This window comes from Sesamum indicum, linkage group LG8 (assembly GCF_026168435.1).
Source record: "Sesamum indicum cultivar Baizhima isolate 11 linkage group LG8, ASM2616843v1, whole genome shotgun sequence".
In the NCBI taxonomy this organism is placed as follows: domain Eukaryota; kingdom Viridiplantae; phylum Streptophyta; class Magnoliopsida; order Lamiales; family Pedaliaceae; genus Sesamum; species Sesamum indicum.
In genome coordinates this window covers 23,452,991-23,480,801 of record NC_142664.1, presented here as the reverse complement: position 1 = coordinate 23,480,801, position 27,811 = coordinate 23,452,991, and the positions used below count along the sequence as shown (strand labels likewise).

The window sequence follows — 27,811 nt, the reverse complement described above, 5'->3', positions numbered from 1 at the left end:
TTCCTGCATTTTCTCAACAATTGTTTTCTTGCATTCATACCACACTTCAACATTGCTCAGACTGTCAGATTGTTCATGTCTAGATAATTAGATTGTCCAAAGGTTTGAATCTTGGGCTGTTGCATTTTTCAAAGTCTTGAATTGTATAGTTTATTAACTTTACATAACATGCGCTAAATTCCTTAAGCCTTTAGGTAATAAAGTACAGATTAGACCATATCTAGTACCATGAGTTTGCTGATGAAACATTTTTATTAGGAAACTGAAAGGGACAAGACAAAAAATGAATAAAATTGCATATACAAAATATTAAATGAGGAGTAAAATTTAAAAATTTAGTTTTTTTATTGACGTCAATATTTTCTTTCAAAGTCTAATGAAAGGGTACATGATAATTTTCAGAAGGAATGCAAATAAAATTAAAAAATTTTTGATTTTTTTTTATATTTTTTAGAAAGTGTCTATATATATATGTATATGTGTGTGACAGTGATGCACAACGTATCTTTGGTAAGCAAAATCTTTCGGACGGATGGGGACAAGATAATGATTACCTTTGGGCTCAAGTGTTGAATATCACTACAACCTTACAACTCCATCATCATTGCTACATTTGTCTCACATTCACACAAATTTACCAATCTTTCTAAACTAGATTTTCTATCATAATTTTATATTTAATAGCATATTCATAATCTATGTTATTTTGCAAATTAAAAACATATAATCAAATTATATTATAATTTTAAAATATAAGTATGTACAATATTACAAAAGTATTATCTTCTACGTGTGAATTCATCGTCATAAACATTGCATAGGAATCTTCAACTCTCCTCAAAAAAGCCCACTACCAGGAAACGAGACGTCGCTCTTTCCAATCGAAAAGATGGATTCGCCACGTTCTTACCACATAGTCCAGTGCCCGACGAATTTTGATCTCAGTTTGATCATAGTCAAGAATCAAATGATGATGCTTAACAGAGTATGAAATGCCACAACCACCACTTACGGAATGATGTAAAAGCAACAAGGAAATTCAAGACATATCGCTGTCTGAAACGTGTACATATTTAGATGGCCCTGTTCATGGTAATATCTAGGTGTCGGCAACAACATTCTAACAGTATCACAACTCTTGCGTTGAAGAACAGTGAGTACTCTTCGATGTTCTCAGATTGGCAAGGATGAAGAGGAACTGTGCACCCTACATTCCGATGGATATATGACAGGGTATTATCCTAATTCTCAACAGTAGTGCCTTAAAAGCCACAAATTCTGACAGGAATGCTATATCTTGTGTTAAAGAAGATTTGAAATGCAAAAGCAAGCGATACTTCCATATTATAGTGGTAGTAACCATTTAATAGGATAAAACAGGACAAGTTTATGCACAAGATAGTAGAAGTTTCTGATATATATAGTCATGAAACGACATAGAGAGCATACGCAAATGCTTTCCAGAATTTAGCAGACGCCGCTTGTCTTCTTGTCCGATATCCTCCTCCAGTAGCTGCAGATATCTCTTTCAGTCTCAGAAATAGTCTTTTTCAAGTGCGGCCGCTCAGCCTTTCCTCTGTGCAGATCATCAACAGTAACATGGGCAGTTTTAACTGAAGAGCGAGGCGGCAGCTCATCCAACTCCCTGACAACTTTTTCGATGTCGGATACAAGCCTCTCCGCCAGGCTGTGGCTGAAGTCTTCTCGAATCACGACTCGCAGAACGGCAATGTGCTCGGCGTTTGGAGGCATGGTGTATGCAGGAACTATCCATCCAAACCTTCTGAGAGACTCAGATATTTGGAAAACCGTGTACTTGCTGTCGTCCTTGAGAGAAAATGCCACTAACGGCACACCTACATCTTTGGAGAGGATCTCGAACCGGCCCGTCTTAGTGATTCCTTCTTTGAGCAACCTTGCATTTTCCATGCAGTTCTCCATGATGTTTTTGTAACCCTTGGAGACCCAAAAACAGTGCAGATAGAGATTTACAAATTATATAATTTAAAAAAGGAACTGAAGTATAAAACATTTTGATGCACTACTGTGAGCAAAAGCAAGAGCTGATGGCAACTGGCCACGCACATCGGACAATGAAAACAACAAATGTTCACCACAAGGTGCAAGAATCTGAAGTGTGTTTCCACATTCAAAAGATACCTCAGTGTGACAAGTATTTATAAGGATGTTTTCCAAATTAACGCTCCGGGTAAATTGTTTATTCTTTACTACTTCCAAGTCCCAATATCAATTACATTTTCACAAAGCAGATATCCGGATATGAACATGATGCTGGCATTTCAGAAGTTCATAAATTGGTATCTGAATGAACACACTATAGGTAATAAATCACACAGATTTTAATTTCAAGTGCCACTTATCTAATCATAATGCAGGAAACAATGTGGCAGTTCTTATCCCATTTAACAGTTCATATTTGTGACTGCATAATGCAATTTGAATAGTTACCTCAAAGCCAAGTCTTATGAACTGATAGTACTGAGCAATGATCTGGCAAGATCCTGAAATTTGAAGAGATAAGTTAAAACCAAGAACCCATTGTAAGGAGTTTCTAAATCGAAGAATGGTTATTTTGTCTAGGCATAAAACTAAAAACAGTAAAGTTGGAGATAGCGGATGTTACTGCATGTATGTGCGAAAGGTGGAGAAACATTAATCTCTAAATTAACTGGAATTCACTTCAAGCTATTACGTTGAACTCGGTACTGTTTATTTCAGTAGAGTTACCATTTCCCGACCTGCTTACGCCAGTTCCGAGGAAATGTACCAAAAATGTCAGAGGTGACAGCTAGTTGAGTTCTGTTGGTGAATAATAGTTGTTCTATTTGTCCCACCAAAAGAACTGAATAACCCTCATACTAATGGAAAGTGAAAAAAATTACCTTTGGAGAAGTTTAAGGTAAATGTAGGCTGGTCGGATCCGAGGTAATTGATGTGGAATACAAGCTCCTCTGGCAGATCATCCTTACTCCTCCATACAACCCACCCAACACCTGCATAAACAAGGCCATACTTGTGGCCACTGACATTGATACTCTTTACAAGTGGCAAACGGAAATCCCATTCAAGCTCTGGGTAAAGAAATGGGGCAATAAACCCTCCACTGGCAGCATCAACATGGATTGGAGTGTCCCATCCAGTTTCCTTATTCTTTTTTGTCAGGAGTTCATTGAGGAGTTTCACATCCTCAAATTCTCCTGTCAATGTTGAACCTAGAATAGCTGCGACGCAAATGGTGTTCTCATCCACCATTTCCACTGCTTGAGCTGGGTCCATGACATAGTATCCTTCCCTCAGTTTCACCTCTTTCAGTTCTACCTCAAAGTACCGAGCGAATTTTTCCCAGCAAACCTAAGCAATAGGAGTTGAACCAAGCTTTTAGTCGCAATATTGCTTTACCATATCTGGATCGTCAATGGGATGGGCATCATTTGTTGAAGTCAATCTAGATTATGATCTAGAACCATTCCAGCTTTCTTAAAGAAAATGAGGAGTTGTCTCCAAAGATAGGCCATTGAAGTTAACAGCTATTTTGGAATATAAATAAACTTTAAGGTTGACAAAGAAAATATGAGCTTTCTAATAAACTCCCACCAGCAACTGATTAGTATGGGATTATCAGAGGTTCCAAGAGGAGAAAATGTAGGATCACCACAGTGAAAACTTGTGGTCACTTCTTACCAACAGGACTTCTCTCGTTCTGCAAAATACGACACAGGATCCAACATTTGAAGAATTTTAAAAGAATACCCATAAGATGGCAATGCTATTGAAGATTAAGCTGAAATTGCCTGCTATAGAGATATGCATTCTGCTCTAGTACTAAAGGAGTTTTGGGCCAAGCAGCAAAAAGGTAACAACTTTCTTTTCAATTTTACAGAAGACTTGATTGCAATCATTACGTTGTACACAAACTCGAGGTAAAATGAGATTTGATAGAGCTGGCTAATGGCAGAACGACAGAAACAAACTGATTGACAGACCTGCACATTAGCCCCTGTGACAATGTTAGGCTTATCATACGGTTTGCCCTCTGCCTTCCTCTTTGCTTGCCACTTCCTTTTAAAAGCAAGACCTGCAAGCATTATAGCTTCTGATGATCCCACTGTACCCACACCAATGGCCGTTTCCTCATCACCAACAGGGGCATGGAAAAGATGGGCTATCATATTGACGCACCGATTCTGCAGCACTAACAATCAAATTATTAACTGAAAGGCAGGAACAGTTTCATCATGACGATCAACAAGATCCAAAAGCAAACTCAATGATCCCATTATAAGACATCAAATGTAAATTTTGAACAAAATAAACATATCCTATGCTCTCAGTCCCGACAATATTTCACCTATAAAAAGACAATCTCAAATACACATATTCCCTGAACTAAAACTTTTCCTCCAAAACTACCTTCGAAACCAATAACGTATAACACTAACTTTCGACCACCGCTATCAATGGCAACGGTATAAAAACTCAAAAAGATCTATTTTTTCAACTCTTATCCAGAACTCCATGAATCAAAGCCAGTTTTATATCATGGAGCGAAAACAGAGCATACTACCACAATCAAAGGTTGTATATTCAGTTGATATCGAGCAGTCAGTTAATATAGTGAACAATTTGTACAATTTATCTAAAAACTATAAAGACATCTCATGATCAGCTAAAGCAGGCATAAGATCAGCAAGTAACATTAGTTCCGAATAGCAAATAAAGGAGGGCCTGCCTGAAGTTCGGTGGTAACAGGGTACTCATCCATGTCGACATAATTCTTGTTGATAGACTCCATAATCAGTTTATCGCACTCGGGCTCCATCCACGTTGTAACGAAGGAAGCCAAGTTGAGTCGGGGGTTTCCATCCAGCATCAGTTCATCGTTCACTATCTGATACGCCGCCTCCTTCGGCATCGACCCATCTGGAATCTTGAACCTACGGCACCCCATGAATCAGATTAATCAGAAACGTGCATCGTGAGGTGGGGATGGGGGTGGGAGGGTAGCTACCTGGGGAGAGAAGTGCGGGCATATCTGGAAGCAAAAGTGCAGTGGAGGTGTTCGTCGGAGGCTGCTGTTGTCGTTGTCACCACCATTTCTACTTCTTACGCTACTACTCAGCCAAGAATCAGAGAGAGGAATATGATAATGAGATTACTTAAAAAAACAGGATAAAGAGCTCTACCTACATATATATGTATTGAGAGACAGACAGAGAGAGAGAGAGTGGATTTGAGAGTTGTTGGGAGTTGACAGCACTAAGAGTGCTTTATGTGCCGACATGTATCAGTTTTGTATACGTGCCGACATAATCTGTCCCCCACCCTGCTATCACCTTCTTCATAATTACAACAGAAGTTTTCGTGGCTATTTATCCATATCCATCGGCCCATATTTCTGCTCTTTTCCATGGAGGGTCCACCAATATCACAGCCCAACAGAATTTGTAATGGGTCTTCTCAACTATCCTGGATCTTGGAGTACCAATTATCGGAGTTCTTGGTAAATAAGTTGAGCCCAATTATTCTTTCCTGGTTCACCAGAAAAGAATGATCTTTGTCAATCTAAAAAATCTGAATCTCTTATCCATTCTCTGTTTTGTGCCGATTTTCTTGTTGTTACTAATACAAAGACTGTTCTACATTCGTATGTATTAAAATTCAAATCTTTTTAGTCTTGTATTCAACAGAAAAAAGAGAATATGAGAGTGATTATCTCAAATTAATCGTATACTGTAGTTTTATATAGTTTATGCACTAAATACCTTGACATAAGATTATGTGAAAGCTAGTGGAGTTGAGGTTTCATTTTTTGAAGGATAATCTTTGAGGATAATAAACAGCAGAACCTACTAAAGAAAAGCAAAATCCTGGCCTGAATTCCAACTGACAAACAGCAAAAATTTGGGGGTAAAAAAGAAAAAAAGGAAAAACAAGAAACGACCAAGACTTTGGATTGGGGGAAGTCAACGGACAACACGACAAACTTTGTAGACCCCGTCAAAAGTTAACTTTGTAAAAAGGCTGGCTTTCTGAAAAGTGAAAATTCAAGAGAGTCCAACCCACCAATCCTAAAGATACAGGCCATAATCGGCTCATTCCATAGTAACAGCAACAACAAGAACTGGCTCCGTCGCACAAGAAAACACACACCCACGCCCCCAAACCACCTGTTTGTGTGATTCTCTGTTCCTTTTTTTTTCTCCTTCAGCCTCCCTTCCGAGTTGGCAACTTGGTTGGAAAGTCTTTTTCGTATTTTGCTGGTCTAAGTCTGTTTGCGGGTCAGCCCTTTACGGGTCTTCCTCGTGTTAATTATTAACAAGCAACTCATTTCACACACACCAACCTTTCCTTACTCAGAACTAAGTTCTGGAGTACTGGAATTCAACTATACTCAAGTCTTGAGCTTTTCTCCCTGCTACAGATTCGCAATATTTCTTCATTTCATTTATTGGCTATATCACTATCTTCATTTTGCTGAGAGTATACAAAGACTGGTTTCTTGAATGCTTGGCTGAGGTGATCGGATTTTCTTTCTCTCCTCAACTTGCTACCTAAGGTTTGTTCTCTTTTTCTTTTTCGTTTACATATGTTTTTATTTTGGTGATCACTAAGAAAAAGGGCTGGTTTTTCGTGGGAATTGGAGGCGGTTTTTTTTTTCTTGCATGATAATCCTTGGAGTTTCTTTTTTTTTAACTTGTGTGGTTAATTAACTTTCATGCCTGTAAATACTGTGTGATCTATGTATTCCTTCCAACGTATGTGTGCTGATGCTACATGTTACCGTGACTTGAATGCTGCTTTTGTTCAGTTTCTAAGAACACATGATTTCACTAGGCTTTATGAGTAAAAGGTGAAATATTGGATGTTGAGACATCGAAGAAGTGCAAAAGATTGAAAATTTATTGGTCGCAAAGTGTGGAAACTCCTAGAGGTTATGCTCTTTCTCATGAGTTTTTAAAAACTTACCATGGAAATTTCCCAAAAGTGAGTTGTGGAAAGGGAATAGTAAGTGATGCAGAGATAAAGGGAGTGCTAAAGATTCAAAGAGTATATTGAGGGCAAACGCATAACAATCTTGTTTCTGGCAAATAAATGAATTATCTATATTTTGGTCCAAACTAGTATTTGCATGAAGTTAAATGTGGAAAGTTACTTAACGGTCGAACTTCCGGGGATTCTAGTTTAAGTTTATGAACAGCTAAAGATTTTTGTTGGAATTATGTATCTTGCTTGCAGGTGCATCTGGGGAATGGATGCTTCTGAAAGAGATGAGATACCTATGCTATCAGCCACATACTTCCAAGCAGATGATCCTAATGACTCCACAAGCAGGAGTTTTTCGACGAGGACTAGGAGTGCATCAATGTCTATCCCTATGACCTCTCTGGATTCCTCTGGAACTGAGCACAACCTCGTGGGTTTCACTGGTCCATTGAGAAATGAAAGGCGTTCAACTACCTTTGTACAGATGAGTGGTCCTTTATATGTTAAACACAACCATGAGTTCATCTTTCAGCGTCCTGAAGATGCTTTACAGAAAAAAACTCCTGAGCCCAAAATAGAAAGATATCCTTCAATTGATCGGGCAGAAAATAATGATTGGCCATTGAGCGACTATGCGGGCAAAAATGAACATCTTTTGAAGTCTGGGCAACTGGGAATGTGCAATGATCCATACTGCACGACTTGCCCAACATATTACGATGTTAAGGGACGCCAGAAACATGCAAGAACATCTGAGATATTTGATGCGAAGGTATTGTACTTGTGCCAACTATTCTCCACAAGTTTCATAAGCATCACAATGTTAAAAATTATTTGTTTGGTTTTCCAGGATGGGCTTGTCACTGTTTATTACATCTGTGGCTTTATATTTATGCTGTATCAACTACTAGGAATTAAGCCATCTTCAAGTTTATCATTTTAACCCTCCTCTTTTAGTGGTTTATCGCTTTGCCATGTTTTTTCTACTACTATATTGTAGCGGTTCCCACAAACATCCATGACATGAAGGACATGAGTAGATTTTGCTCAAGATGAATATAACTGTGAGATGGATGATATAATAACAAGAGACGTTCAAAGTGCATGCTCGGTCATGCTTGCTGACCACACATTTGACATTTAATGCAATTTCCAATATCCCGACATGCTTGGTAATAAGATTTTCTGTTTTGTTGTTTGGGATGGATAACCAGCAAATTGTATTTCTCCATTCTTTCTTTTTTCTTTTTTTTTCCTTTTCTCAATGCATAAATGGTTTTCAGAACAGTTTCTACTATTCTAAATTATGAGGTTTATAAGTTCTGAAGGCAAGTTTTTCCAAGAGCAAAATAATTTAATAAATCTCATTAACTAGTTTTCCTTTCACTGTCATAATTTGTCATTTCTAAGCCAATTCCATCAGGCATTTCTTGCTGCCTAGACGTTCCTAATATTTTCAGCTGCTGAGATACTGTTTGTACATGCAAATTCAGTGGATGCACTCATACTACTTTTTCTTTCCTGCACCCTTTATGCAGTTTCATAATATGCTTTACGGAGATGCAAAAGGTTGGGCAAAGAGAATGTTTTCTTTTATGCTTCCTTATATCCCTGGAGTTATGAACCCTCACGCAAAAGTTGTTCAAAAATGGAACAAGTTCTTCGTGATTTCTTGCATTTTTGCCGTAATTATAGACCCTTTGTTCTTCTTTCTGCTAAATGTGCAGCAGGTAAGCTTCTTATCTTAGTTGTGCTTTGTTTTTCTTCTTCCATTCTTGTCTTCTCATAATTATACTTATTCCTCATATGGTTGTGTTTGCTTAAGAATGGAATAGTTGAGAAAATCATATCACAAATTGTCATCAAATGTCTTTTCGTTAATACCTAGTTGAGAATAAAAGAGATGTTATATGAATAAAGTAACATCAGGACACACAAATGAGGTCTAGTTCAATAAATTCTGAAATGGCCAAGCATTTACATAATTGAGAATAAAAGGGACCCAATATCAAGACTAATAACCAATCAGATAGCCCAATGAGGCTTAGTTCAATAAACTAGGAATTTTAGGAAGATATTTACAGAACTCCTGCACTTTGAACTCTGAAATACACTATGATGCTTATATACATAACTTGCTTTGGATATGATATATGCAACTTTCCTTCTTTAGTTACCTTTATTTCTTCATAACTGGTGAGGTGTTATTAATGTTTGTTAGCCATCATCCATGAAGTTGCTGCCTAAACCTTCCTATATAACTAAAAAAGTTGATTTCTCATCTCAAGTATATATCATTATTCTTTCCAGGATAACAAGTGCATAGTATTAAATTGGCCCTTGACAACAACACTTGTCGTTTTGCGGAGCATGACAGACTTCATTTACGTATTCCATATTCTCCTTCAGGTACATGTGCTCACTTGGTATTGTGCTGAATTCTCTTATTATTTCTTTTCTTTTTTTTTTTTGTCTCTCTAAGCTGTTACTCCAGCTTATATGGGTTGGGCTCATTCCTTTTCATACTACGTTAAGGTCGAAACAAAAATTCTTTACTCTGTTCTTTTGTTGTGGAGCACACAGTAACACCATGTGAAAGGACACAAATACTATATGATGATACTTGTCTATTTGCCCATTTACAAGCTCAACTTTTCTTTACAATGACCAGAACATCACATATATATATAGAACATTTACAATTATTGGTTAACAAACTTTTTGGTGTAGTTCTGTACCTTAAATGTTAAATTTAAGAACACGAACACAAATCTTTTTCAGTTTGACAAAAGCACATGAAGCATTACAAAATAATTTCTGATGCTTCTTTCTGTACTCTGCACGTCTTTGACAAGTGAAGATACATCGCCATTTTTGCAGTTCAGGCTGGCTTATGTTGCTCCTGAATCTACAGTTACGGGAGCTGGAGATTTAGTTGATGACCCTAAAGAGATTGCTCGGCATTATTTTTTTGGATATTTTATCCTTGATTTCTTTATTGTACTGCCCCTGCCACAGGTAACTATCTATCCTGTTGTTACCCTTCTGCCGCATGATGTAACCTCTGCATGGGACTCTTTTTCCATGGTTTCTATCCCTGGGCACGTTATCAGCTCAACAAAAATCAGATACCATTTGTTCACATGCATATCAAGACCAAGTATTCATCTCATGAATACCCTTCTTGTCCACCTAACCTGCCTTATTATACTCAATGTTAATAGGGTTACTGCTGTTCATTGCTTTGTCTCAACAGATAACGATTTGGTGTTAAACTCTTTGTCTTTATTGCATGAGTTTATTAAGTCATCAAACTGTACTTCCCTATCATGAAAGTTACTCAAACTATGTTATTTGCTTTCTTTGTAGATTATCATATTAATGATCTTACCAGATTCCATGGGAGCATCTGGTGCCAATTATGCAAAAAATCTTCTACAGGCAGCCATTCTTATTCAGTATATTCCTAGGCTGTGCAGATTCTTACCTTTGGTTGCTGGTTTTTCTCCAACTGGCTTCATTTTCGAGTCGTCATGGTCAAATTTTTTTGTAAATCTCTTCACCTTTGTTTTGGCTGGCCATGTGGTGGGCTCATGCTGGTATCTCTTTGGCCTGCAGGTTGGTCTTTTTCTTAAACACTATTTGTTTGGTTCCCTGACACCTTGAGGCTTCCTTATCTTGTTGGTCTTATGTTTTAATATGTCAAGAGCAATATGTCAAGAACAAAAAAGAAAAAGAGCAACATCTTGGTGTCATTCGTTCGTGGGTTTGTTTTAATGAAATTGAATGGTAATATATTAGTTAATTTACTTGTGTCTAGAGAGTCAATCATTGCTTTCGAGATGCCTGTCGCAACAGCAACATTACAATGTGTATGGAATTCATTGACTGTGGGCATGGAAACTATTATGGGGAGTTTGAGAAATATCCAGCATGGAAGCTCTGGAAGAGCAATGAGAATGCAACAGCTTGTTTCAAGAAAGATGGTTTCGATTTTGGAATTTATGAAACTGCTGTCAATCTGACCACTCGCAGAAGTTTAGTGACGAAATACGTGTACTCATTCTTTTGGGGATTCCAGGTACTTTTACGTTATAGCACTAAATTTCTATAATATTTTTTTTATCCAATTGGAGGTCTTTATTGTATTTTTAGAGAAGAACAAAAGGCTGAAACCTAGTCTGAAGCTGCCGATGTCAAAATTTTAAAGAAACTGTCAAGAAAATTATTCCTTTGTAACAGACATTAGTGCAAGATACAATGGCTGTCTAGTTTAAGGATTCTGGATTGTAGCATGATTCCAGTTCTGTCATTGAACTTGAAAACAGATTTTTGAACCATCTAAGTTTGCCTGTAAACATCATTAGTTAATATGTCGAACTTTTCTTTTTATTCCGTCTGACACAAATCTATCTTGTGGTTGTTCTCTAAGCAAATTAGTACTCTGGCTGGGAATCAAGTTCCAAGCTATTTTGTGTATGAAGTTCTTTTCACGATGGCCATCATAGGTATTGGTCTACTGCTTTTTGCTCTGCTCATCGGAAATATGCAGAATTTTCTCCAGGCTCTCGGACGCAGGTACAACTTTACTCCTCAATCTGTACATTTGACATCTCTTTGTAGTTCATTCATTCACATCACGTTTGCTGGACTTGACAGTTTTTCTAGTTTCAACCAATAGAAAGCTTGATATTCTTTCTCAGGAGGCTAGAAATGTCTTTGAGACGCCGTGATGTTGAGCAGTGGATGAGCCATCGTCGCTTGCCTGAACAACTAAGAAGGTCCCATAAGATCATTTCTATTTCTGTTGAAATTAAGGATTGTTACTATGTAGTACTCTTTGTTGCTGTTTTTGTCCATTAAATCTAAGAGTCTGCCATCGTCTTGTTGTGCGTGTATGGTGCCTTTTACATGCAGGCAAGTTCGAGACTCAGAACGCTTTAATTGGGCGGCCACTAGAGGAGTAAACGAGGAAATGTTAATGGAGAATTTACCAGAAGACCTTCAACGAGATATAAGGCGTCATCTCTTTAAATTCGTCAAGAAAGTAAGTTATATCTAGACAGTTAGTACTATAAATTAAAGTTTTTGTACAGAGGATCAGCATGTCTTTCGGACCACATTAAACGGAAGAAAGGCAATAACAAACTACACAAATCTTTGCTATCTTTCAGACAGTATCTTTGATATTTGCTCTGATGAATTTTGTTTGTTCTCGAAATACAGGTCCGAATTTTTCAGCTGTTGGATGAACCTATCATGGATGCTATATGCGAGAGGCTGCGAACAAAAACATACATCAAAGGCAGTAAAATCTTATTCCGTGGCGGTCTTGTTGATAAGATGGTATTTATAATTCGAGGAAAGATGGAAAGCATTGGGGAAGATATGATTGTTGTTCCCTTGTCCGAAGGGGATGCTTGTGGAGAAGAACTCCTCACCTGGTGCCTTGAACATTCTTCCATAAATAAAGGTACATCTGCGGATGACACTCTTTTACTGTTTTCCACGTTTGCTTTACTTGTGACCTCTAATAATGTAATACCAACTTCGTTTCGATCGTTCAATAAAAGTTTAATGAAAACATGATTGTCTGTGCGGATAAAAAAGGAAGCCTCTTATCCTTATGACAAGGTTCATAAGGTGAAATGGGGTTTTGCCGTGTACAACCAGAACGTAAGAATTAAGTCACACGTCCATGTAAGAAAAATCTACTGAAACGCTAGTTTCATGTCTAATCTACTAATCTAGTACTTCATTCTACTGTTTACCATATCATCATATAATTCCACCAGTCTCTTATTACATGAAAAATAAGCATTGCTACTCCTATTTTCCAGATGGAAAAAGAATCAGGATTCCGGGACACAGATTGCTGAGCAACAGACTGGTTAGATGTGTAACAAACGTCGAGGCCTTTGTTCTGCGAGCTGTGGATCTTGAAGAAGTGACAAGTCTTTTTGCAAGATTCTTGAGAAGTCCGCGCGTTCAAGGCGCCATAAGGTAATTGCCATCTCTGAGATCCATGCACAAACTGCACACTTACACGTAAACGGTACACATCCTTTCAACTACAATCTCGGTTGCAGGTATGAATCGCCTTACTGGCGAGGAATTGCAGCTAGACGAATTCAAGTTGCATGGAGATACAGGAAGAAGCGAATGGGGCGTGCCGATTCCTCAAGCCCACCACATAACTAGTCGTCTTGAAGCCGGAAAATGTCGACTTTAGTACGTATATGTGCAATTTTTTTGTAACAGTACATACTTCTGGAAGTCTCAGCCTCACTGCAATAGCCCTCGTATATATTCGATCAGCAGATATATATATATTTGCACGACGTTGTGGCTGTTTCTTAACACTTTTTACCATATTAATGTACATGAAATTCATAGAGCAAAGTTAAAGTGGGAGATCAAGAAGAAGAAAAGCTACCTTTTGGCTTTGCATAAGCTGTTGCATGAAACTTTTCTTGGCAGGGCTGTATTGGTAATTGAGTTCATATTTCCTCTTAATTTTACAATCATCCCCTTACATAACATCGCACTCGATTTGCGTGCATAATTTAAATTATTATTATATTAATATAATTAAAAAAATAAAATAAACAATTGATTGAAACTGTTAAAATTAATTAATTCTAAATCAATGTATATAAATAGAAAATATTGACGTAATTAATTAAATAAAGGGCTATTCTCTGTAAATTAAATAAGTACAAATAAGGACAGTTGAGTTGATTCAGATTTTATCTATAACAGTAGTATATATAAATAAGGTTTACACGTGGAAGGCAATGTCTGTTACTTTCGTAGCCCAATAAGGATTGGAGGGCGCCCAAATATGAGCACCAAAAGTCCAGTAGTAATAAATTACTTGGCCCAGACTTTATCATATGGGCTCAGCCTGCAATGCCGAAGGAGCAAATGGAATATGAATTAGGGTAAATTACATATATATATTTTTTGAAATTTAGCATAATTATGAATATTTATTCATTATTTGAAAATAAAAAATAATCTTTTAAAATAAAAAATAATCATATAATTTCTAGATGATAATGTAGAAATTACTATTTTATCCTTGCTTAATTAATTTATTCTTTTGAAAATATAAAAAGTTCCAAGAATGAGTAAAGTAAATAATCTATAGGTATATTAGTCTATTTTTTAAAGAATATATAAAATTATAATTCATAATTTAAAAGAGCAATTTGATCAATTTACCATAAAATATTAGATGAAAACCTAATGGAAGCTAACGGAATATTCTCGTTGTTAGATGGACAACGTTAAATGGGGGGAGCATTTGTAATTTTTCAGGCAATGATGAGGTATATGTAATTAATAAAACCATAGAAAAGGTCTCTATAATTTAGCTTGTAAATTATGATAATAAATAATAAGTTCATATAAACTTATTTATGATAATATCTGATAAGTTCATATATCTTGTAAAAACATTAGATCTTATTTAAAAAAAATAAATTATTGAAGTGTTCGGATAAAATAAAATTCATAAAACTTATAAGATGTTAGCAATTTCAATTTTGTAATTAATACAATCAAAATTCAACACTTAATTAAGATTTTTAAAATAAGTTCAGATTTTCTTATTTTTTGCTGAAGGAACTTACAAGCTTTTAATGTCTTATTTTTGGATTTTATAAGCTTTCAAATATTTTATAATATATATTGAAATAAAATATTTTATACAATATTTTGAAAAAAATTATAAGTTCACAAAAACACCCTTTAAACCTATTTTATAGGTGGGCTTGTTGGAAAAGAGAAGTTTGGAAACAGAAATGATGTAAATAATATTTTGGATATTTTCATCTTTCATCCTATTTGCATATAATAAATAATTTTTTATATGTTAAAATATATTATAAATAAGAAAAACTATTATAATAAATAGAAATGATCACATTTCAAAAAGAAAAAAATAAGAAATAAAAAAAAATCAACTTAAGGTATTACTGACAGAACAAAAGAATTAGTGTAATCGTGTTAAAATAACATAGAGTTGCTTTTGGAAAAAATAAAAAGTAATTACAATTAATTTTTAAAATTATCTAATTAGGGGTATAATTATCATATTTAAAAATGATGTGGCGGTACCGTTAATTGCCATTTATAAATATAAGAGGTTTTTTCTTTTAATGTTAGTATAGATATCTAATTAAGAGTACAATTGTCAGATTTAAAAATGGGAGCGATGGTGTCATTAACTGCCACTTGTGATTGTAGATGATCTTTCTTTTATATATTTGATGTGGTGATGATTTTGAGTAAGAACATGAACGGAAAAATTATGCTCAACACAACACTTCTAAGTCTGATTTTAGTCTAGTGAGAGAATTTTTTTAATACTGGATTTGTAGTTAAATTATGAATAGTAACCCCTATTAAAATAATGATATTTTGAGTATTTATAGTGGAGTTAGGAATTTTAGGGTGAAGTAAGGCGTATCAATTTATGGTGCATTTTAGGTGAAAAAAATTACTTTTGTAGCTTTAATAATAATTTGATATTACAAAAATATCAATCATATAACCTCACACTCCTGAACGAAGTTACTGGCCCTGTAGAAGATCCAGTTTAGGAGTAAGAGAATATAGCTACTATAGGACCTCATTAATATGTAGTCGGGTGGGTGGGTATAGTTTCTTAAGTGCCATCTTATTAATATGTAGTAGGGGATGCCTCGGCCGGACAGGGTGCTGATGCGCATGAGGAACCTTGTGCACAGCCCGATGGCCAACATAGCCAGCTCGAGGCGAGTCGAGGCATCGCCTTAAGCTGGTGGGGTGGGTTTTTCTCGCCACAAGTTGGGTGGTGAGGTCCCCCTGTACGTTGGCGTGTGTCTCGATGCTTCGATTTCTTCATCTGACTTAGTGTTTCATCAACAAAACAATGTCGTTAAATATTTGGAGGGGTATTCTCCCGATTATATTGCAACAATTATGGGTTTGATTGAATGCCTTCTTCTGATTCATGTGATTACTTATAGGAATTGAATGACTTTGACTTGGGTGATTCAAGAGGTGATGAGTTTCATTCCGATGATGGTCAACAGAGGAGGAAATATTCGGTAGTGAGGGTGAGGGGGCCGTGTGTGAGGATAAAGAGGAGGAAATTGAGAAATTGATCAGTTATAGCCTTAGGCGTGGATGGGGGAATGTCCTCAAGGAAAGGGGGTCTCCTAAGTTCGTGTTATGGATATTGGGACGTGTGATAGCACACTTAGTGGTGAAGAGCTCCTACTTATTCGGAGGAAAATTGGGTTGCCCTATGCACATAAGTTTGTTCTTCTAGAGGATTAAGAGCCCCCTTGAGGGATACTTCACCATTTTTGCCGCTTATTTTAGTAGGTGGCACCCCCTGCTTGTAGAGGTGATTCGGAGTTATGGTATTTCTGTTAGTCAGTTTATGCCAAATTCTTTTATATGTTTTGAGGGGTTCTGACGTAGAATTCCGGAGAATGGGTTCCCCCATGACTTTAACTGGTTTTCATGCATTATGGCATGTGCGTCGAGTATCTGAGTTCCTATTCTCAACTGATGATGTGAGGTTTTTTTATTTTTACCCCTGCATGGCATACATATTTTTTGGATGGGTTTATTTCTTCTCCAGACCCTTGGAAAGAGAAGTATTTTTATATTAGAGATGATGGTTGGGGTTTAGCCTCGAAGCGGAGCAGTTTGACTATTTTGATCCCTCATACAGGAGAGTTGGGTAGTCTTTGTGAGTTTTTTATTTTGCTAGGATTGTTTGGTCATATGGTTACATTACTCGATATATCCCCTCTGGTATTGGTTATTCCATATTACTTGCTATTGATACATTGTATTTATTTGCTTTCCTTGTATATGATACTCACTTTCTCTTCTTACACCTCTTTAGGTAAGAAGATTGACATGAAGATGATACGCGTGAGGAGGGTAATGCTAAAAGAACAGAAGCGTTGTGAATAAGAATTGGCTAGTCAGCAGGTAGGGGGCGACACGTGCCCGCAAGTTCCATTAGGGCCGACAGTTCCTCTTCGTCGAGCACCAAGGGGTTTGTGTAGGGGCTTTCGTTTTGCAAAGAGAGCACGAGATGCCTCTTCTACCTCAGCTTTGGCTACTATTCTACGTAGTGGTACTTTTACCACGGATTTTGAACTAGGTGGAGGGCCAAGCACAGTAGGATAGAACCGAACCTTTCCTTGTCGTGCAACCGCATGAGGAATGTAGGGAGTGAAGACTGTTTAAGACCATTTTCTATTCTTAACGAAGAGTAGGTGGATGAGCTATTAGCCCGAGATATGGCCTGGGTCTGTTATTCATGATTTTGTTTATTAGCTACATATTATTTCTCATTTTTGTTGACTTGATTACTTTACTTTTGTAGCCCCTTACGTTGATTACACTATTGTGGAATCGACGAGTGGTTAGGCAAGGAGAGATCGATTGCTTAGAGGCCATCATGAAGCACCATGCAAATTTAGAGGCCGCTTTGAGGAGGCGTGACGGCGAGTTCTCCCAATTGCAGGGGGCTATAGAAAATGCGGCTACTTGGAGCGTCGATTCGAGCAAGAGATGACCATGGGAAATAAATTTTTGGCCTCCGCTTCTAGTGTTGCTTTCATCAATAAGATAAAACATGAGGCTATTTTTGAGTTTCAATCCTCTGAGGAGTTTGAGATTATTGTAGCTGACAAAGTCGCTCCCATCTACGAGGAACTATTCATAAGTGTCGTCGGACTCTCCATCAAGCTCTTCATGAAAGAGGATGGGTCATTGAGGAGGATATCGATCTTTCTGGACCCTGAGGTGTCAAAAGTGGAAGAGAAAGAAAATCTTACTCGCGATGGAGCCCCCTAGGGCCTTAAGGGGATAGGGGAGTATAGCTATTTTTCTTAGTATGTAGATATTTTACGTTTAGACTTTCTATGGACAATTTTGGCTTGTACTAAAAGATATTGAATTTTGGATAATTTTTCTCAACTTATGTAGTCGGATGTTTTAGTATGTAATCAACGATATTAGAGTGTTTTGTATGGCCTCTCTCAACTTATATAGTCAGACATTTCGACATGTAATTAGTACTATTTAGTACTTACAGAGTTAGTCATTGGACTTGTTTAGTTGTTATTGTACTTTTCTACTTAACTTTTATCGGATGTTGTCTCAAGGAATGGTTTTGCTCTTATCTTGGAGTTGGTCCGCTATCAACTTCAAGGGATGCAAAGTTTTCTGGGACCTATTAACGGAGATCTCAGTGAGGCTTCAACCATGAGGTCCTAGGGCAACCAATTGTTGCCTCAAGGGTCCTCTTGAAGTTTCAGAATCTCTGTGTCCAAACTACAACGAAAAAAACTAATTCATTACTAGGGTTTGCCTTGATTACTAGGTTTCAAGAGAGATTCAATAGGGAGGAGGAGGAGGATTCATTAAGCTCCCACTTGAGCTTTCTCCTATTACAAACGTTAACAGTCAAAGAGAATTTCCTCTTCTGGGTACACTTAGGAGTGATACTTCTTGAGGTTGGCGACAAATGTTGCCCCGTCTAACCGCTGCAGCTTATATGCTCCTACATTTATGATTTCTACGACTTTCAAGGTACTTTGCTACTTCAGGTCCAATTTTCGGACGAGGCCTAATGCTTCGGCCTTTCTCATCACAAGTCTCCCATTTGGAAATGTATTGGCTTTACCTTGACGCTACATGCCTTCGGCATCCTGGCTTTGTACATTAAGGCACGGACAACGGTTTTTTCTCTTACTTTCTCGATAAAGTCTAAGTTCATCCTTAAGTGTTGCTCGTTGGAGTTCGCATCATAGTGTTTCACTCACCAACTTAGCTCTCCAAATTTTGATGGCGCGATGATCTCCATCCCATAAGAGAGGGTGAAGGGTGATACCTTGTAGTCATCCTTAGTGTTGTTCGATAAGCTCAAAGGACACCAGGGAGCCGTCCACCCATACCCCCTTGGCTGTTCCCAACCTGGTTCTTATGTGCTGGAGGATTGTTCGGTTGATCATATAAAAATTAATAAAGCTTGTGCCATGCACATATTGTTTTCATTAGAAATTTAACGGATTTAAAATTTGGGGCCAAAATTGCAATTTTTTGAAGTTATGAGATATAATATGGTGAGTTAAAAAATAATGGGACCAAAATGGTAAATGGGCTTACTTATGGGACGTAAAATATATTTTTTTTTGTTTTGGTCTCATTTATGGAAATAATGATCAATGACCGTTACACAATCGTGTTAATTGTTTTCGTCATAATTTTTATTGTTTTTACTTTTGGCTATAATAAATAATTAAGATAAAAAAATTATATTTTTTGTAGTGAGTATGGATAGGTTGAGCAGTACATCTCAATCATTCACACACATGAATTATGAAGGCATATTTGGTATAAATGGTAATTATGACCAAAAAATCTCTAGCAAGTGCAATAGGTCACAAAAAATTGGGGGATATTAATTTTGATGATGATTTATATATTTTTAAGTTGGCAAAGCTTTATGAAGTCACAAATTTTTCAAGAACTTTTAATTTCATTTGCAATCAATTCAATATATAAATTCCCATAGAAGCATTAATAACCAATTATTATTTAGTTATATAAGAATCAAATGAGACATATTAACAAGATTAATAATACATAGGCTTTCACATCATCAAATGTAAATTTATGTCCATCATTGATGATATCTATCTAGTAACTTAATTTATTAACACAAAATATTCTTTACTACCTACATCTTGCATTATTGAAATTTCAATTAATTATAATTCAACTCCATCTTCTATATTTATATACATATATATATATATGTGTGTGTGATTATGATTATAATACTAGAAGATTAACAATAAATAAATAAATTTAAATGCTAGAGGTACTAGTGGTACAATTTGAAGAGTTGCATCCTACATGTATAGGTACAACCTTGACTTTGTAAATTTGAATTATTGTTTTCCAATGTGTCATGTAATAAAAAATTTCTCAATTTTTGAAAATATTTCTTTAATTAATAACGGTAAATAAATTACAATGACTCATCTATGATGCACTAGCTATTCTTCAATTTGTCAATACATCAATATGACTAATAATAATAAATAAATTATAATAATTCACATAATGTGAGACAAATACCAATACATCTGGTGGGACTCGAGCCCATAACCTCAAAACTTATTCATGAAACCTTAGCCTGACCTTAACCACTAAACTAAAACATCATTAATTTTTTAAAATACTTTAAGTATATGTGTTGTTTTTATAGGATGTTGGAATTTCATTTATTTATTTTCTTGATATTTTTTATTTGAGAAAACAATTTATTCTGAATTTGATTACTACTTTAATAACATAAAATCATGATTTTTCTCGTATGTTTTCTTGATTGATGCATATATGTATATATTTTCTAAATATCAACAATTGTTTCCACATAAATGGATTGTATTTATACATTAATCATCGCACAATTTATTTCGATAATATATTCTAAAAACAAATAAACAATCTTTTTTGTGTAGATAAGGTTCTATTTTTCCTGCACTCATCACAAATAAATTTTAAGAAATCAATTGTTGATTCTATGATCAATATATATATATATTCATTACATGCACTTTGGCCTGAGTGCAAAGTTACTCCGCCGGCGGGAGGCGGCGGCGGGCAGCAGCATTAAGTTAGCTCCGGTGGGTTTGTCATCCTTAAATTTAAAGCTCCAAACTGTAAAGTGGCCATGAGTAGTTATTAATATTGAATCCACCAATAACTACTACCATTTGTCCTTTTGCCCCTTTTTTCTATTTTATTTTTTCAACCAGAAATAAATGAGTTTGCATAAAAAAAGACAACATAAGAGAGAGAATTCTCCATCTATATTTAATTATTAGCAAAAGTGCAGAATAAATAAAATAATATAAAATCAAATACTGTAATTTTTAGAGAATAAATTGACTTTTTTAGAATTTTTAAAAAAAAATTATATATGAATATATATCACTGCAAAAAGAGTCGATGTAAAAAATTAAATTTTGATCATGATTAATTAAATTTATTATGATTTTAACTATGATTAATGTTCTAATTTTTTTAAAAAGACGAATAACAGTCGATGGACAACGGTAATTAATTGGTATTCACTCCAATTTTCTACTTTTTTTCAAGATATTCTAACCTATGTATATGTTAGAGGAGATGAAAAATTCAGATGTGAATATGGTAGGGTTTATATTTTATTTATTAAATAATGTTGGGAATGATTGTATATTTACGTGGAAGAGGCAGGAACTTTTTAATATGAAAATTGAAAATAGTAATCTTGATTTTGTGACTCCAAAAATAAGCAAATCGAGTTTTGTAATTTCAAGAAATACGTGTGTCGCAAAATGATTCAAAAATAAGAAATGCCCAATTGTGTGCGAAACCAAATATTTATAAATTTGAAAAGAAATAATAGTTATATATTTGAATTGGAAAATTATTAATTATTTAACGAATTACAAAAAATGAATAAATAAATAAGATTCATACGAGAATATTACTTCACCTAAATTGTGTGTGGAACCGAATTAATGTAATTAACGAAAATAAAGCAGCACATGAAAATTCAAAAACGAAAAATAACAAAAGTAAAAACCTCTCTCTCTCATCTCTCTCTCTCTCTCTCTCTCTTATTCTGTGTGGTGAGTAGAGTAGACTAGTTGTATATTACAAGAATTCAAAAGCCTCTCTCTCATTTTAATGCAACCTTTTGTTCTCTCACCGTGTGATCAGAACCCCATAATTAATCCATCGGTTACAAGTTTATATACAAGACGCACACACACGCGCACTAATATATATGTATGCATGTATGTATATATAGGTGTATATGTATGTATACTGGTAAAGGTGGACGTAGTAGTTGGGAAGAGGGTGTATATATTACTGCAGCAGTAGCAGCAGCAGTGCGTGTAGTGTGTGTACGTAGGTAAGAAGGGGTGTGGGGTGTGGTGGGGTGGTATTATTATTAATGGGTTTGGCCTTTGCCTCTCTTACCAATCCTTCTCTTAATTACACCACACCTTCCCTTCCCACCCTCCCAACATTTCTCTTCATTCCCATTTCCTTCTCTTCACCAACAAACAACCCCCCCTGCTGATATCAATACACATATAGTGTGTGTGTGTGTGTATATATATATAGAGAGAGAGGGGTGTGTGTGTGTATTTCTTGGGAGCGTTACTACTGGGAGTGGGAGCTACACTGCCAAAAATGAAAACATGGCTTGTGCCTTGACCAATGCTAAAATTTACTTCACACGCTCAAAATCAACTCCCCAAATTCCATATCATTTACCATATCGAATCCCAGATATTCTTCTTCCTTCGTCTTCGTCTTCTTCAATTCTTTTTCATTTTTGATTTTTTCGTCTTGTCTGATTTTTATTTTTTGTTCTTCATATATATTTTGGGCTGATATGGTCTTTTCATCATTACCATAAATTTCGATTGTCATTGTTTGTTTATTTTAGTAAGCGCAGTTATTACAGTTTTGTTTTTTTTTTTTTTTTGATATAAAACGCAGTTATTACGGTTATATTATGGGAATAGCTCGTAATCTGCAAGAGTTTCTTGAATACAGTATTTATATTTGTATCATTATACACCAGAGCCTTTTCTTCTGGTGAGGGGGGCCTGGTGAATAATTCATCCATGGAATTTAGCAGCGGAGGAGGCGGAGGCGGTGGCGGTGGCTCAAGCGGCGGAGACCCCGGCGATGGCTCTGATTCTCACCGGAGGAAAAAGCGTTACCATCGACACACAGCCCACCAAATTCAGAGGCTTGAAGCGTGAGTCCTTTTTTTTTTTTTTTTTTTTTCTTTTTTGTTTTCTGAACTCCATGCACATATACCATGATGATTAAAAAAAGATGATTTTTTTAAATTTTATTTTGGGCCCAAAAAAAGAAAAAAAGCCTTTTTTGGCAAAAAAATGGGTGCTCGAAAACTGGTTTGAATGATACTGAGGTTCTTGTGTGTGTGTGTTTAGGATGTTCAAAGAGTGTCCCCACCCGGATGAGAAGACAAGAAATCAGTTGAGCAGAGAGTTGAATTTGCATCCTCGGCAGATCAAGTTTTGGTTCCAAAACAGGAGGACTCAGATGAAGGTTCTTTCTATTTTTTTTTTAATTTATTTTTTTGGGGAAATTTTATGATAAAGACTCTATGTTTTGGTTTCATTTGTCCTAGATTCTATGATGCTTTATATCCCTAATAAGTCACAATCTTTTATGAATTTTGACTTTGTTTCAGGCACAACATGAAAGAGCCGATAACTGTGCACTAAGAGCAGAAAATGATAAAATTCGGTGTGAAAACATAGCAATCAGAGAGGCCCTCAAGAATGTGATCTGCCCCTCTTGTGGAGGCCCTCCAGTTTCTGAAGATTCTTACTTTGACGAGACAAAATTACGAATGGAAAATGCCCATCTCAAAGAAGAGGTCTCTTGAAACTCGTCATTCTTGATTCCTTACTCTTATGCAATTTTACTTGTAATTTAGCCTCCTTTTTTCTTGCTTTATGGGCATTTCTTCATTGCTTTAATGTAATTTGCAGCTGGACAGAGTTTCTAGCATTGCAGCCAAGTACATAGGAAGGCCTATTTCACAGCTCCCACCAGTGCAGCCTATTCATGTATCTTCATTGGATTTATCCATGGCAAGTTTTGGGGGCCATGGAATTCCAGGCCCTTCTCTTGATCTCGATCTTGATCTTCTCCCTGGAAGTTCATCGAGTGTAATTCCAAATTTAGCCTTCCCCCCCATGAGCATTTCAGACATGGATAAGTCCCTTATGGCTGATATTGCGGCCAATGCCATGGATGAATTGATTAGGCTTTTACAAAGCGACGAGCCACTTTGGATTAAGTCTGCTGATGGCAGGGAAACTCTCAATCTCGAGAGCTACCAAAGGATGTTTCAGAGTCCTAATAGTCACTTGAAAAATCCCAATATTCGGATTGAAGCTTCTAGAGATTCAGGGGTCGTGATAATGAATGGCTTGGCATTGGTTGAGATGTTCATGGATGCGGTTAGTTTTTCTGTTTCTAAAGTTTTCCCGTTGTGACACTTTTTACCTGTACATATGATTATGTTTTGAACTCTATGTAGTAATGATGTTGGCATGGTTTTTGAACTTAAATGCCAGAACAAATGGGTGGAATTGTTTCCTACAATTGTCTCAAGGGCCAGGACAATGGAGGTAATATCGTCTGGAATGCTAGGAAATCAAAGTGGCACATTGCTACTGGTAATGGGAACTAAGCAGAATATATCTCTTCTGAATTAGTATTTATGGTTCGTGGTGTGCTTTTATCTTTCTCAATTCTCGAATTTGCTCAATGTTTGGATAGATGTATGAAGAGTTGCAAGTTCTTTCGGCTTTGGTGCCAACTAGGCAGTTGTATTTCCTCCGATTCTGTCAGCAGATTGAACAAGGCTCCTGGGCTATTGTCGATGTGTCCTATGATATTCCTCACCAGGAGAGCCAATTTTCTTCTTCGTGTAAAGCTTACAGGCTCCCTTCTGGATGCTTGATACAAGACATGCCTAATGGTTATTCCAAGGTTGTCATCGAGCAAATTAAATACTCCAGATATGATGAAATGGTTGGGATTTTAATTTGTATTGACATTGATGTACTATTTTATCAGGTAACATGGGTGGAACATTGGGAAGTCGAGGATAAAGCACCTATTCACAGGCTTTATAGGGACCTTGTTCATAGTGGGCTAGCTTTTGGAGCTGAAAGATGGCTTTCGACTCTTCAAAGGATATGTGAAAGATTTGCTTGTTTGTTGGTTACTGGAAACTCAACTCGTGACCTTGGAGGGGGTAAAAATCAAACTTGTTTTATATCCCTTAGAGATGAGAAATGATGTTTCTTTCTGATGTTAACGTATTGCTTTTGTGACAGTGATTCCATCACTTGAAGGCAAAAGAAGCATGATGAAACTTGCCGAGAGAATGGTGAATAATTTCTGTTCAAGCATTAATCCTTCTAATGGCCAACAATGGACCACACTTTCCGTGTTGAATGAATTTGAAGTGCGAGCAACGCTGCACAAGAGCACCGATCCTGGGCAGCCGAATGGCGTTGTGCTTAGTGCAGCCGCCACAATCTGGCTCCCCATACCTCCACAAATTGTGTTCAATTTTTTCAGGGATGAGAGAACTCGGCCACAGGTGAAAATAATCTCGAGCTTTTATGGACTTGTATTTTAGTTCTCTTATTTGATATCATTACAAACTCCATTAAATTTAGATGATTTAAATGTAGTATACCTTCTGATGTTCAAAATTTGTAGTGGGATGTTCTCTCCAATCAAAATCCCGTTCAAGAGGTTGCTCACATTGCTAATGGATCTCATCCAGGGAACTGCATATCCGTCCTTCGGGTAAAATTCTTGTGCCTTATCACTTTCCCCCATTTTGCTGTCAAGATTCTATTATGGAATTCACTATGCACTCCAGACTGACATGACTAATAAGCCTAACCCCCTTGAATCAGGCCTTCAACACTAGTCAAAACAACATGTTGATACTCCAAGAAAGCTGCATAGATTCATCTGGCTCACTCGTCGTGTACTGCCCTGTTGACCTACCAGCCATTAATATAGCGATGAGTGGTGAGGACCCCTCGTATATCCCTTTACTGCCATCAGGGTTCACAATTTCACCAGATGGCAGGCCAGACCACAACCAAGCTGGTGGGGTAACTGGAGGAGATGGGGCCTCGACCAGCTCAAACACTGGCATTGGTGGTAACTCCTCAGGTTCACTAATTACAGTCGTATTTCAAATACTCGTTAGCAACTTGCCGTCTGCCAGAATGAGCCCTGAATCAGTTACTACGGTTAACAACCTTATCGGCAACACTGTCCACCAAATTAAAGCAGCCTTGAATTGCAGTACTTCCTGATGCTACATGTTTTCATCTGTTACCAGATTTTGCTAATGCATGCTCCACAATTGTTTGTCTACTTCTCTGTCTAGCATCTTTAAATACGGGTACAGCTCAGAATGAAAAAAGATTCCAGAGTCCTGTGTTGGCAAATTCATGTCGATGGTATTGAATGAAGGAAGGGAACTATACTTTGGTTAGTTGGCGACTATTAATGCTCCTTAGTCCTATCATCAATAGCTGAAGAGGACTTATTGCTGCTAAATGCGCTCCCGCTGCTGCTGCTGCTGCTGCTGCTTCTGGCTCATTGCTGTTTTTGCTGTCGAGCCTCATTACATTTCACAACTACTTTTCTATTGTCTTTCCTTTCCCTTCTTATTTTTCGACAACCCTTTATTGTTTTGGTTGAAAGCGGAGTCAAGAACGCACCATACGTGTCTTTCTTGCTGTGCGTCTGTCGATTTTCTTTTCCTTTCACAAGGGTTCTTGTGGGAGTTTTCTCATTGTGTTTCTTGAAGCTCTTATTAGCTAAACACAGCAAGAAATACTGTATGGTTCGGGTATTGACTTCTGTTCATGAACTTAATTCCTTATGGAATTTATCTAAGGATTTGTCTAGAATTTGGTAAACTCTCTCTCTCTCTCTCCCTCTCTATCTCTCTCTCATTAATGTTCATCTTCATGTGTGGTCCAATATAAGAATAAATGCCCCATGAGAGTTTAAAGACAATGGCAGTGGGGGCAATAACAATGACAGAGTGGATGGGTTGAGATTTTACCATCAGTATTAACTAACTTTAAGGCGTCTACAAGAGTCCTTGAGGCCAATTCTCAAGGGAAAATACTCTATCTTAGGTTTGGTAAGTAGGGCGTAGGGGCGGGCGGTCTACGAACGAAAGAGACGTTCATGTCAATATACGTGTATTAAAACATGTACTCTGGTTGCTCGTCCAACTATCTGAAAATTAAAATCAAATAAATATAATAAATCAAACATGCACAAAAGTACATTAAATCAAATATTCAATTAATATATACACAAATATATGCAATATCAAGCACACGCTTAGCAAGCCTACACTATCCTAAAGTGTGTACTTTTTAATTCCTCGTCGATTATGTGAAAAGTCAAATTCGTTAGATTTTTCTTGGTTCTTCTAACACGGACAAGTATGAGATGTTGTAGAGCCTAATCACATGCTATACTTTGATCGGCCTTCCTATACTCAGTTTCATAACTTTAAAAATATAAAGTATTTTTACAAATATCTCAATTATTTTCAACCCATATTCCACATATTTAACTTATATCATGGAATTCCTAACATGAAATATGTGTGTGGAAGAAGTAATTTAAGGGCAATTAGGAAGATGGGGATGAATTGAATGCCCTAATTTTGATGTTGAAGATTGATGGGGTCTCTCTTTCAATTTGCTGAAATAAATATGCAATGTGCCCACATCAAAACTGCATTAAAATGGTTGTGTTTGTCTTCCTTGGTGGGAAGCATTTTTATGGTGACATTAACACCAAAAGGAACCCTTTTTTGAGTTTGCCAAATTAGTCCAAATTTCTAAACCATTGGATCTTTGTCATTTTCAATCTCCTTCTACCCCCAACCTTTTTTTGATTGCAACTCCTAATCAAAATTTCCACAAAAAATAATCTTTTATGTCCATGCCCTTTTCATTAGTTGGATTTATTTATTAGTTTAGCCTGTCACATCTTAATAAAATAAAGGGTAAATTACAACGACATTTCTCGATGATAATTATAAATGTATCTCTTACTCCTTGTAAAATTAAAGATAATGTCTTGGGATTATAGCTGCAGTTTA

The 27,811-nt window shown here is 36.5% G+C and overlaps 3 protein-coding genes across 3 annotated transcripts; 2 read left to right on the top strand and 1 right to left on the bottom strand.

Moving 5' to 3' along the window:
* Positions 1 to 1,312: 1,312 nt before the first annotated feature.
* LOC105168543 (glutamate decarboxylase) lies at positions 1,313 to 5,284 on the bottom strand. Its single transcript, XM_011088673.3, has 6 exons — positions 5,030 to 5,284; positions 4,751 to 4,955; positions 4,005 to 4,205; positions 2,904 to 3,372; positions 2,470 to 2,522; positions 1,313 to 1,956 (listed from the first exon to the last, which is right to left on the bottom strand). Exons 1-6 carry the CDS (start codon positions 5,113 to 5,115, stop codon positions 1,468 to 1,470), a joined length of 1,503 nt encoding a protein of 500 aa, XP_011086975.1. The 5' UTR covers positions 5,116 to 5,284; the 3' UTR covers positions 1,313 to 1,467.
* Positions 5,285 to 6,101: 817 nt separating this feature from the next.
* Positions 6,102 to 13,458, top strand: LOC105168542 (putative cyclic nucleotide-gated ion channel 20, chloroplastic). Its single transcript, XM_011088672.3, has 13 exons — positions 6,102 to 6,577; positions 7,258 to 7,777; positions 8,544 to 8,735; positions 9,316 to 9,414; positions 9,886 to 10,023; positions 10,375 to 10,623; positions 10,826 to 11,086; positions 11,438 to 11,583; positions 11,709 to 11,786; positions 11,923 to 12,052; positions 12,232 to 12,478; positions 12,846 to 13,008; positions 13,095 to 13,458. Exons 2-13 carry the CDS (start codon positions 7,271 to 7,273, stop codon positions 13,204 to 13,206), a joined length of 2,322 nt encoding a protein of 773 aa, XP_011086974.1. The 5' UTR covers positions 6,102 to 6,577; positions 7,258 to 7,270; the 3' UTR covers positions 13,207 to 13,458.
* An 8,572-nt stretch (positions 13,459 to 22,030) lies between these two features.
* On the top strand, positions 22,031 to 26,603 carry LOC105168541 (homeobox-leucine zipper protein HDG11). Its single transcript, XM_011088671.3, has 10 exons — positions 22,031 to 22,861; positions 23,061 to 23,178; positions 23,324 to 23,512; positions 23,628 to 24,101; positions 24,219 to 24,320; positions 24,424 to 24,636; positions 24,724 to 24,904; positions 24,987 to 25,255; positions 25,378 to 25,467; positions 25,581 to 26,603. Exons 1-10 carry the CDS (start codon positions 22,725 to 22,727, stop codon positions 25,989 to 25,991), a joined length of 2,184 nt encoding a protein of 727 aa, XP_011086973.1. The 5' UTR covers positions 22,031 to 22,724; the 3' UTR covers positions 25,992 to 26,603.
* Positions 26,604 to 27,811: the final 1,208 nt, after the last annotated feature.